Source organism: Symsagittifera roscoffensis, chromosome 10 (genome assembly GCF_963678635.1).
Source record: "Symsagittifera roscoffensis chromosome 10, txSymRosc1.1, whole genome shotgun sequence".
Classification (NCBI taxonomy): Eukaryota; Metazoa; Xenacoelomorpha; order Acoela; family Convolutidae; genus Symsagittifera; species Symsagittifera roscoffensis.
In genome coordinates, this window is record NC_087071.1 from 47,405,999 (window position 1) to 47,418,324 (window position 12,326).

Sequence of the window (12,326 nt, forward strand, 5' to 3'; positions counted from 1 at the left end):
AAATTGGTGCCTAGCCGCTCATGCATAGGAGCTTCCCTCAACCCGCTCTTTCTTTTAAACCCAAAATCTAAGATTTGGGAGTTTTTTTTCGAGAAAAGCTTAAAAAAATTTTAAAAAACGGTCAAAAAATCTTAATTGTTTTTTCCCGCGTAACCTTTTCAGAGCGTAGTTTTTTTTATAAATGAATTTTGCATAGCCGCTCATGCAGAGGAATTTCCCACAACCCGCTCTTTCCATTGAACCTAAAATCTCAGATTTGGGAGGTTTTTTCGAGAAAAGATTTTAACTTAACGTGTAAAAATTCTGCCCGGGCGTTTCTGCTCATGCAGTGGAGCTTACCACAACGCGTTCTACCTATTGGAACCAGAATCTCAGATTTGGAGGCTTTTTTTGAGAGAAGTCAAAATGTTTGAAAAACGGTCAAAAAGTTACAAATAAGATTTTTCCGAGGCTCATAACTTTTCTCGATAAAAATTTAGACTTAGCCCCTAGAGCAGAGGATGTTCCCATGACTCGTATCTATGTTCAATTGAAATCAAAATTTCAGATATGGGAGGGTAGTTTTTGGAAAAAGTCAAAAAGCTTCCAAAACGGTCAAAAAATCCAAAACGGTCAACCTGTTCTATCTATTGAACCAAAAATCTCAGATTTGGGACTGTAGTTTCTGAAAAAATGTAGAAATTCAAAAATAATGGGTCAAAAATCCCCCACACACTTTTTCGAAGGCTGTAGAAAAAGGGGAAGGTAAAAATTAGACTAGGGAATTATGCATGCACACAGGGTAGTAAGCCGACTTCCCATTGGTACCCCTTTTTTGAAAATTTTATATCAGGTTATACTCATTAATTATTTTGTGTCTCAAGAGATGTCTCTCTCCAACTATAAACTCGCTGCCATTTTTCCAGTTTTGTTGATGATGGAAGTTTTGATTGAAGATTTGGCAGTTCTGGGACTGAAGGATGTTTGTTCAATTACAGTCAGAAGTTTTGATGTGCGAAATGTGAAACTGTTCGAAAAGATCATCCATTTCTTGATCAGCACAATCAGGTGATTACCATTTGTATATCAAAATAAACGCATCTCTTTAACTATCCCCCCCCCTTTAAGTACCTAGTAACGAATTGCCACCCCTTTAAAGAACTAATGAAACGGTTAAGCATGTGTGAATTTTGTACCTAGTACGAATCTCCATCTATTGCAATATGGGGAAAATAAATTAGAGATCCGAATAAACAATAAAATTAACCTTTCATTATTGATATGGTTTTTCAAATCAAATTGACCATTCTTTGTTGGGTATTTTTATCCAGTTTAGCCTAAATTTGAAAACATTTCTAATTCAAACACTTTGCCAAGTTTTTTGCGCAAATGACAAAAAGTTATTTGTTTTCCGAATTGATTCAAGGTTTGGCTTTCGCAGTGATAGCAATCCAATTTTGTTATGATTTTGTTATTTTTTAATTTTTTAAAGGGTGTAACCTAAAAGACAAACAAATAGTGTCGTTCAATCGATGAGTATTTATCCATCTGGGAATAAATAAATGGTCGAAATACTCAACCGTTCTATTTCCAATAATTTGATTAATGCCAATCACTGCTGTCTGTGTGTCTGTGAAATGTAGTCCAGAGAGTATCCAGACGTGGCCAGTGGTGTACAGGAATGAGGAGTTGCCTTTCAGGAGGGAAGTGGTCGCCTACTTCAAGACTCTCAACCACCCCTCTCTCTCATCTGCCGAAGTCACTGTCCTTCTTCCCAACTCTGCTGGCCCAAAATGCGTCCATTTTCTTCTTCGGTCAGCTCAGTCTCAATATTTTGCAAACCCCCGTCCCCCTATTATTACACTTGACGTTCAAGTTTCTGATGTAATGAGAGGTTATATAAAGTCAATTAAAGAATTTTTTAGAACAGCTATGACGGGCATGGTCTTTCAGCCCATCATTTTGGTACACCCATGTGGTATTTTTCTGCTATCTGCCGTCTGGGATCGGTCGTCGGGTTCAAGTCGAATGAGCTTCTCCTGCGCGTTGATGGCTGTCAAAGTACTTTTTCCTTGTTGATAGGCAAGCCTGCTTGATTCAAGGACTGCCCTGTGTGGCGTCTTCAGCTGCCCAGTGACCGATCTGCTTGCAAATTTCTCTTCTAAATTCATCGTCTCCGGGTTTGCGCGTAGAATGAAAGGATGTCATTCTGCTCCCGTGTACTCTTGGCCGCTTTGTACTTTTTGCTTGACAAATTCACTGAGCGCTGTAGACATCTGTTTCTTGTCGTAGTGTATTCCGAGGAGCAGGGGCTTAAGTGCTGACTTGTTTATATTATCCACATTAGGGTTGGTTGGGACCCATCTGGCTTATTTTGTATTTGTGAAGAAGGAGCTCTCACACTTCCCTAACGATCGTGAGTTTCCAGTAGCAATCATGTACACTGCTCAATGAACTGTTGATTTTGCTTGGCGGAGATCGTCTACAGAGAAGCTAACCTTCCTGTTATTCTGAATAACGACCATCTTCCATGTAGTAAGGAATTCAGCTGCCTAATTTAGTTAAACCTAAATGTAAAGAAGGTTTTCTACTTCGATTAGATTGACTGTTTGTTTGAGCTCTGCTTCATCCCTCAATATCAGATTTTATTACTCTTTTAAAACTTCAGAGTCGATTAGCCAAACATGTCTTGTATAGCTTGCCCCCGGATGAAACCATAAACCCGCCCTGATAAGAATACGTCTATGAGTAATTCTGCGTATATTATATGATTAACAGAGTTGATATTTGATCCTTTCATACGATATCTTGGGTATTTCCTAGCCCCAGAAGTTCAGGTACCAGGGATTATACATAGTTTATAGATGGAACGGAGCTTGCTTATAACTTAATTACTTGTAATTGCTTACCAACCTAATTGCAAATGTCCATGTGAACAATTTAGCTAAAGTAAAATACTCAGAGAGTGCGACGAATTTTTTCTTTTTTTGCGCAGGTTTTCCAGATTTGTGTTGGAGGAGAAAATGAAACAGTTGGATTGTGGCTGGATGTCTCCTGTTAGTGACAACTCAGTAGACATGATGAACAGTGGCGTGTCAGATGCGAAGTTGAAGATATTAAGTCAGTACTACGAGAGTGATGCTCTGTCCAAAATGGGTTAGTCAATTTTGCAGACAATAGATCACCGGTTCGATTCCATGTATCTGCGCTAATTTTCGAGTTACACCTCCCCGAATAAAATTTGAGTTTGATCTCGCCTAGTTGTATGGTTATATAGATCCGCAGTCAACTTATAAACCAATTTATAGTGTTTACACAGTTGTGACTCTGAAATGATAAGGAACAAGAAAGCATGTTTATAGTTGTTCCGAAGACGTATTGGCTACGAAGTTTGAGAGCATAAGTTTTTTTTTATTATTCAAAAGAAAATTAGTGTTCGTCTTGATTTCTAGATTAGTTTACATGTTGTCAAATTTGTATGTTAACTAGTGAAAGTGTTCAAAAATTTAGAGTGATTCATGAACACACGCTACTGTTATTTCATCAATTCGGATCATCGAGTTCGATCGAAATTAATTGGCTCGTGTAGTTTTATATCAAAAATGATTGGTAATGATGTGTAATTGGCAATTAACTTACATGATGGTTTTTATTACTTCTGGACTTCGTGAAAAACTTGAATATATAGAAAAGAATGCAAGTGGGGCGAAGTAAAAGGCTCAGGCGTGAACTTTTTCGGTCAATCTGTGAAATGTCAAAATGGATGGTCTGGGTTAATGCTTTCTAGAAAAGCTAACAACTATGCAAATATGCTTTTTTGGTTGTGTTGTAGCTTTCTATGAATCAGAATGGAAGAAGTATGATGCAGCTTACCAACAACTGATGACTGAGCACAAAAGACTCTCCAAGCAGATGGAAGTAACCCGGAGAGCCATTGCTAAAAAGGTTAGACAGAACATTCAAACAGAATGTGGTTAGAGTTAACCTTGTTTCCATAGAACAGTTTAGTTTTCAGTCATAGAGGGTTGAGTGATACATCATAATAAGGTAGTTTATATTATAATTCTATCTTTATTGAAAATTTTTAAAAAATATAGCTTGGTGTTGAAAATAATCAATTGGAATTTTTTTGTCCGATACTTTTTCGGCAAAGAGTGAAAAAGAGTGAGGAGTCACTCACTCTTTTTTGTTATGATTTGAGGGGTAGGGCGACAATTTATAACATGCGCAATTCGTAACAGGTGAGAATTCGTAACACGCGCTAATTCGTAACAATGTATAGGGAAGTAGAATACGCTTACATCCGGCACGACAGGAATACTGCGCGTGAATCAGTGTTCGCCTATTAACCTGCTGTTATGAATTGTCGCCTCTTACGAATTGTCGCCTGTTACAAAATGGTCACCTGTTAACAATTGTCACCTGTTAACAATTGTCACTTGTTATGAATTGTCGTCTGTAACGATTTGTCGCCTGTTACAATTTTTCGACTGTTACGAATTGTCGTCTGTACAAATGGTCACCTGTTAACAATTGTCGCCTAATACGAATTGTCGCCTGTTACGAATTGTCGCCTGTTACGAATTGTCGCCTGTTACAAATGGTCACTTGTTAACAATTATCGCCTGTTATGAATTGTCACCTGTTACGAATTGTCGACTGTTACAAATGGTCACCAGTTAACAATTTCCGCTTGTTACGAATTGTCGCCTGTTACGAATTGTCGCCTGTTACGAATTGTCGCCTGTTACAATTGGTCACCTGTTACGATTTGTCGCCTGTTACAAATGGTCATCTGTTAACAATTGTCGCCTGTTAGAAATGGTCACCTGTTACGAAATGTCGCCTATTATAAATGGTCACTTATTAACAATTGTCACCTGTTATGAATTGTCGCCTATTACGAATTGTTGCCTGTTACGAATTGTGGCCTGTTACGAATTGTCACCTGTTACAAATGGTCACCCGTTAACAACTGTCGCCTGTTACGAATTGTCGCCTGTTACGAAATATCGCCTGTTACGAATTGTCGCCTGTTAACAATTGTCACCTGTTATGAATTGTCGTCTGTCACGATTTGTCGCCTGTTACGAATTATCGCTAGTTACATATGGTCACCTGTTAACAGTTGTCACCTGTTACGAATTGTCGCCTGTTACAACTGGTCACCAGTTAACAATGGTTGCCTGTTACGAATTGTCGCCTGTTACAACTGGTCACCAGTTAACAATTGTCGCCTGTTACGAATTGTCGCCTGTTACAAATGGTCACCTGCTAACAAATGGTCAGCTTTTAGCAATTGTCACCTGTTACGAATTGTCGCCTGTTATGTATTTTCGTCTGTCACGAATTGTCGCCTGTTACGAATTGTCTCCTGTTACGAATTGTCGCCCGTTACGAATTGTCGCCTGTTAACAATTGTCATCTCTTATGAATTTTCGTCTGTCACGATCTGTCGCCTGTTACGAACTGTCGCCTGTTACAACTGGTCACTAGTTAACAATTGTTGCCTGTTACGAATTGTCGCCTGTTACAACTGGTCACCAGTTAACAATTGTTGCCTGTTACGAATTGTCGCCTGTTACAACTGGTCACCAGTTAACAATGGTTGCCTGTTACGAATTGTCGCCTGTTACAACTGGTCACCAGTTAACAATTGTCGCCTGTTACGAATTGTCGCCTGTTACAAATGGTCACCTGCTAACAAATGGTCAGCTTTTATCAATTGTCACCTGTTACGAATTGTCGCCTGTTATGTATTTTCGTCTGTCACGAATTGTCGCCTGTTACGAATTGTCTCCTGTTACGAATTGTCGCCCGTTACGAATTGTCGCCTGTTACAACTGGTCACCAGTTAACAATGGTTGCCTGTTACGAATTGTCGCCTGTTACAACTGGTCACCAGTTAACAATTGTCGCTTGCTACGAATTTTCACCTGTTACAAATGGTCACCTGTTAACAATTGTCGCTTGTCAGGAATGGTCGCCTCACAGATTTGAGTGCTGTGTGACCAATATATTTTTGTTACAGTACTTAAATAAAGTAGTTTGTAGTGTTTTCTCATTACATTTTGTTCATAAGCACAAAAATGGTCTTTTCTGTCGCTCTCACAGAACTCGGATTTTTGTAGATTCTTTGTGACTATAAATAAAAATCATATCACACAGTAACAAAATTGCGCGTTTTTCCCCAATTTATTGTTTAATTATCTTTTTTTCCACCACCATTGATCTGTCCACTGTTTATTTTAAATTGCAGGAAGAAAAATTCTAATTACTCACGCAACGGTGTGTTGAAAGATCAGTTCATTTTTCAGCCTCTAAATTGTCTGTGATAAATTACAGTATCTGTATATCGCTTAACTTCTCTCAGACAATTTTTAGCATGTGTTTTATCCCCCTCATTAATGTGCATTCAATACTGTCTAATGGCCTGAAAAGGACATGCCGACAGAATTGCGGTCGATGGGCCGTTTTTATGACGAACTTAAAACGTATCAAACGTAGGAAGTATAATTTTTTCAAAAACTTTATATTGGAACTTTATATCGGAAATACCCAATAAACTGCAACAATTTTTTTTTCAGCATTTTTATGCTTGCGAGCGTTGAGGTATACTGCAGGTACTCTAATGCACTTAAAAGTTTTGTGTATATTGATCGAAGTAATTATTTTGAGGTACACCTTGTACTAATTCGTGGGAGATAGAAAAAAAAAGAAGTTCATTGAATAAATCAAATAACCAGGCACGGCAGCAAATAAATGCTTGACTTTACAAATAAGTTAGTTTACTTAGTATATACTTCATGGGCAACATATTATCTTTTTACTAGTATAAATACTTGCACAAAATATAGTGCAAAATTAGACCATTGTTAAAAATTACATCATTGTTCTGCTACTTGCACAGAGTAAAGTTCAATTGAAAAACCATTGTTAAAAGTTAAATCATTGTTCTGCTACTTGGACAGAGTAAAGTTCAATTTACAACCATTGTCAAAAGTTACATCATTGTTACCCTCGAAACTACTAAAAATCATCAACTGAGTTGCGTATCAAAAAAACAAAATTATCGTCAAATTACGATGTCTTTAGAAGAAAACTTCAAACACGTCATTTGCACCTTGTATAGAGTTATCTGAAGTTTTTTTAAAGTGTCGTTTTTTGATATATTGGGATGAGCTAGCCAACGGCAAAACTTCTAGTCCGTGGAAACTGTTGTAAACGTTAAGCGCTCTGTATGCATTTTTTTTTTCCTGTTACAGTTCTTCGGTAAAAAGTAGGTTGCATTTACAATTTACGATTTCGAGTAACAATACAATCTGAGTTAAAATTACGAAGTTTGATAGTATCTGCTGTGTATTATTACAGTTTAACAGCTTATAGTTCAAAACCAGTGTACATTTTCGATTGCTGGAATAAGCTGTCAGTGGGAAATCTAAATGGTGTATTGTAAATTAGTGTTAACTTGAGCATAAATGTAAAAAGATAATTGACCGGTGATAATTTTTTGAAACGTTTCATGTATGAATTTTTGGCGTTAAGTCATTTTGCTAATTACCCTTGTATATATTTTTTGCGCTTTTGTGCATTTATCGATGACGCTCAACGCATAAGAACTGGGCGAATCAATTCAAATTCCAACGTAGAACAATCATTTCAAATTAAATTTAGGCAGTTTTTATTGAGACTAAAGTTGGTGAAAAAATTGATATTTTTTCCCCAAATTATTATTTTCCCGCGGAATAATATTTAAGCCGCGGAAAAATGGCTGACATAAAAATCGAATGAGTTAATTTGTCCGGCGTCAAAAACGGCCAAATATTTATCAGTAATTTTGCGCTTAGGATTGACATAAGCCAACAAAAGAACTGTTCCACCTATTTGTTTGGAAAACTGTCTACTTCGATCCATGCATAGGATTCGCAAAAGCAGTTATGTTGTTTCTAATTTCTGCAGTTTAAATACTAATTCAAGCTCAGCAGCTTCCCAAAGAACCAATATGAGCCCGTAAATACAAAATACTTGTGTTGCTACGAATATATTTCCACAACAAGAACACCTCCGAAACTAGCTATGATATACTCGCTAGTTTACGCCTTCAAAACAAGATTTCTGTTGTAGTAGCTGCGCCCAACGCCATATCCCATGGTTGCAACTAGTATGTCCCATGGCTGTAGTTTGCCTTCATTCAAGTTGGATTGATTTCTGGGTTGGCTTAACTCGCCTCTTCGCCACGCTTGAATAGAAAACGCGAATCTCTCATATTACAATTCTTATGCTATTTTGTTTTCTATTTCGTCCAGAATTTGTTTTCCATTTCGCGTCCAGAACGTAACCTCTTATATCGTTTAAGCCATGATTGTTTTCAGGGCCATGACTGCCCAGTTGACGTGGACTCCGATTTAGTGGCAGCCACTGCAGACAACATGCAAGAGTGTCTCTCTATTCTGGACCAGATCGACTCCTACTCCAGTTCAGTCTCATACACACTGAATAAGAAGGCCAACGCAGACCCTAGTGTAAGTTATGGCAATTTATATCTCAGGGTTACCCCTCCCCCACACAACACACTCTGCTAACTGATAGTGTTGTTCACTGCTCAGTATACCAGCAGTCAAAGTTTTTGTTATAATACTAGTTGGCTTTTTCAGCCTAAGTAGCATATTTTTGTGTTTATTTTTTCCAACTTAAATTTGTTGTAGTATATGCTTATAATCTGCCGCTAAATAACCATCGATGCTGAGTGAGGATGTACATTCAGGCTAATTACACTTGCGAGACCAAGTGTCATGTAATCGGGAGCTAGACTTTTGTCCTGTAAACAACTTTCGGCTCTTTTCCAATCCCCCACATTTGAAATATAATGTGAATCAACCATTTTACCTTGACATAAAGCAACGAAAAGTGAGAAAACTCAAAAACTAACTATTGTGGAGAATTTTGTTTTTCATAAGCTTACGTCGTAACATCAGGCATTTAGCCATAATAATATGTAAAACAACTCTGGATAACAGTTAAAGTCTGGTTGCTAGTATAACAGTTAAAATCTAAAATCTCAAATTTTTTAATCGCTCAAAATTTTTTGAGGACAACAATTTTCTTTGGCATTTTTTTTGTTTTCAAATCACTTGATATCTAACCACGTTTTGTTGGCTAAGTGACCGCTCAGAAGTTTCTACAAGTTTGGTTAATGCTAGTGATTGTATTTCTCGTCTGTTTTTCTGAGATTTATAGTTTCGTACTTCCATCTCACTGTCTATTGGTAGCTTGCAAATGTACGCTTTCGTTGTATCGCAAGCGATCGAAGCTCCGCTTCGCCTCTGGGTGTAATTATTCAAACAATCTGTGAACAAATTCGATGTACTGGGTTTGAAATTTAAAGAATATTTTGCATTGTTCAAAAATTAAATTAGGGTGGCTATGAAAACGAAAAAAAATCATGATAGTTTCGTTGTTTTGATATTTTTTATGAAATTTTTGTTTACCAAAAACAGTTCATCGACTGTAAAGCTCAGAAAGAAGATTCAGGGCTTCGTCCTGACGGAAGCAGTCTGTGGCAAGTTTTTCATTAGACGGTTAGAAGTTTGTTTTGATGTGAAATAACTCATCGATCTTCCGGGTACTAACTAAATAATTCAAACGAACTCGCCCATCATACATATTCGTGTAAAACCACTTGTTACACCCATAATTGACTATGGTAAAGTATGTTTTCCTCAAATTGAGTCTTTTAAGGTTCAGAAAAGGTGCAAGGATGGGTATCCAGCAAACCAAGCTAAAAAATACTATTTCTGTATACATTGTCATTTTTGTTTTACATTTCAGGACTTCCAAGGTCTGGACTCTAGTCGACTCAATGTGCAAGTACCAAACGCAGTGAATTCTTATTTGCAACACCAACAGGAGAATGGACGACAGTCGCTAAGTGAGCAGCCTTTATTCGAAGCTGAAAAACTGAACTTGATCACGCTCTCTTCACTTGCGAATTTGTCTCTTGAAGTTTTCAAAGAAGAAAAACCAGAAGTAAAAATGACGAATTGCGAAGATGCCTCCAATTTAGTTGAACAATTGGATTCTATAAATGAACAAATTGAACAATTAACTCTTTCAGTCGAAACTCAGATGTCAGTTTTGTCTTCGCAGTTATAAATTGATTTGTGCTCTAAAAAGTGGGCGTGTAAATATTTGATTGTGTTGTTTTTCGTGACTAATGATTAATCTAATTTGAATTTCGGGTAGATTTAACCAACAAACTAAACAATTGCTTAGGGCAGGCGCAGTGTGCTCAATGTTATCTGCTAATCGAGTTTAAAGCGAACAGTTTTTTGTAAATTTTGGGAATAATTAATGAACTCTTTTAACAAAATATTCGGTTGACATTGATATCGATATTGAAGAAAGTAACGGGATTATTTATGCTCGGAGCGAGTTGTTTTCAAGTCAATTTAGGCATTCGGAATCATAGTTTTTAGTACCATTGTGTGATCGTTCAATATTGTAGATCTCATTTTAGACGAAAACTACTCAATCTGATATCAAGGGTTTCAGCGAGGCAACAGGGTGTGGGAATCCTCTGTGCTTAAGATGCTACGCCTTAAGATTTGTACAAAAAATTAGGTCTGGGAAAATTCCAAAATCACAAAAATTTTCATTAATGTTTTAATAGAGCAACAACGGTTTTGGATGAAGCCCAAATTTTTGAAATTACCTAATTCATCCCGCTTCCGCGCAAAAATGTCAAAAAATAGCAAACAGTTACCGCCAGCAATAGCTGGGTTTCTAGTGATATAAGCTTTAAAAAAACGTGTGAACAGTTGAACAAACTTAAACATTACTTTCATGCAAAATGTTTGGTGAACAATTTTTGAACATTTTAATTTTTTAGTTTTACGAGGGTGAGGGAAACTTAGTTTTTTAAAAACTTAGTTTTGTTGTATATGCTTAAAATCTAACGCGTAATAACAATCAATGCTGAGTGAGGCTATGCATTCAGGCTATTTACCTTTGCCGGAGCAAGTGCCTTGTAATTGGGAACTAGCCTTTTTTTTCCAGTAAACAACTTTTCGGCTCTTTCTACTCCCCCCAAAAAATATCAAAACTTATTTTTTAAAAACCATCTAACCTTGTCATAATGCATGTAACTTTGCATAGTGAATAAAGACGGGTCTAAAGACCATTAGGTCTAAAAAAGTTTTCTCAGTCTGTAAACTGGTATATTTTTTAATGCATTTTTTTTCTCAGAAATTTTTTCTGCCTCACTGCTTTCGGGTCATATTTTGTAGATATTGAACTTAGTTTGCATTCATTTAAGAATTAAAAATGAGTATTGTTGTTTTGAACAAATCAGGTTGGTTGGTAGTAGAAAAGTTGAAAATTCAAACTTTTTAATCGCTCCAATATTTTCATGACAACAATGTCTGTTGGCTTTTTTTCTCGGATCGATTGGCGTCAAACCCCAAGTTGTAGGCCTAGTAAACGCTCGGAAAGTTTTATTAGATCAATGTATGCTAGTGATTGTGTTTTTCGTTTGCATTTCTGAGATCGTTTCGTATTTTCAAAAAAAAGTTTGATGTTTTTATGACAACAATTTTTTTTGCCAATTTTTGTGATCGGATCAATGGATGTCAAACTACATGTTGTTGTCATAGTGAACGCTTGGAAATGTGGCTGTATTTCTCGTCTGTTTATCTCAAGTTTAATTTGTCGTCTTTCCAAAAAACAATTGTTGCTCAAAGTTTTTTTTTCGTCTAAGTTTTTTCCATCTCACTGTCTATTTGCTAGCTCACAATTCTATGATATAAAGCTTGCAATAAATAAAAAATTGATAAACTGGGTGTAAAATTATTACGACTTAAGTTCAAAAGATAATTTAGGGTGGCTATAAAAACTTCAAAACAATCATATCTGTTTCGTTGCTTATGCTTGCGATTAGCGAGCGCTATCAAATCACAATGTAGATTTTTTTTGGGTAAAGAATATGCTGAACAGGAGCACTTAGTATCATGGTTCATAATGAATTCAAATTTTTGAGAATCTCCTGCACACTTAGTTTTGAGGTAAAGAAGACGCCTGGGACAGCGAAGGTACCAGGTTCGATTCGAATCTGAATAGGACTTCTTTTTTTCCAATGGGAAACTCTCCATTTCCAAAAATTGTCGACTTATGATTCGTCTGCTTATGTTTTGTCGGCTTAGTTACCACATCTTGTTAACAGTCTTTGAAAAAAGCTCTGGGGGAATATTCGATCTATATTTTTGGATTTGTTTCTCGAAAGCCGACCTGCCAAATCTAAGATTTTGAGTTTAATGGGTAGAATTGGTTTGCTAGAATTTCTTCTACATGAG

The 12,326-nt window shown here is 36.7% G+C and overlaps 1 protein-coding gene across 1 annotated transcript; it reads left to right on the forward strand.

Annotated features, from left to right (window-relative positions):
• Positions 1-844: 844 nt before the first annotated feature.
• LOC134855322 (HAUS augmin-like complex subunit 6) lies at positions 845-10,295 on the forward strand. The gene is made up of 6 exons (XM_063871819.1): positions 845-1,047; positions 1,623-1,793; positions 2,975-3,135; positions 3,812-3,924; positions 8,352-8,501; positions 9,808-10,295. The coding sequence occupies exons 1-6, from the start codon at positions 866-868 to the stop codon at positions 10,129-10,131; spliced, it is 1,101 nt and encodes a 366-aa protein (XP_063727889.1). The 5' UTR covers positions 845-865; the 3' UTR covers positions 10,132-10,295.
• The last annotated feature ends 2,031 nt before the right edge of the window (positions 10,296-12,326 follow it).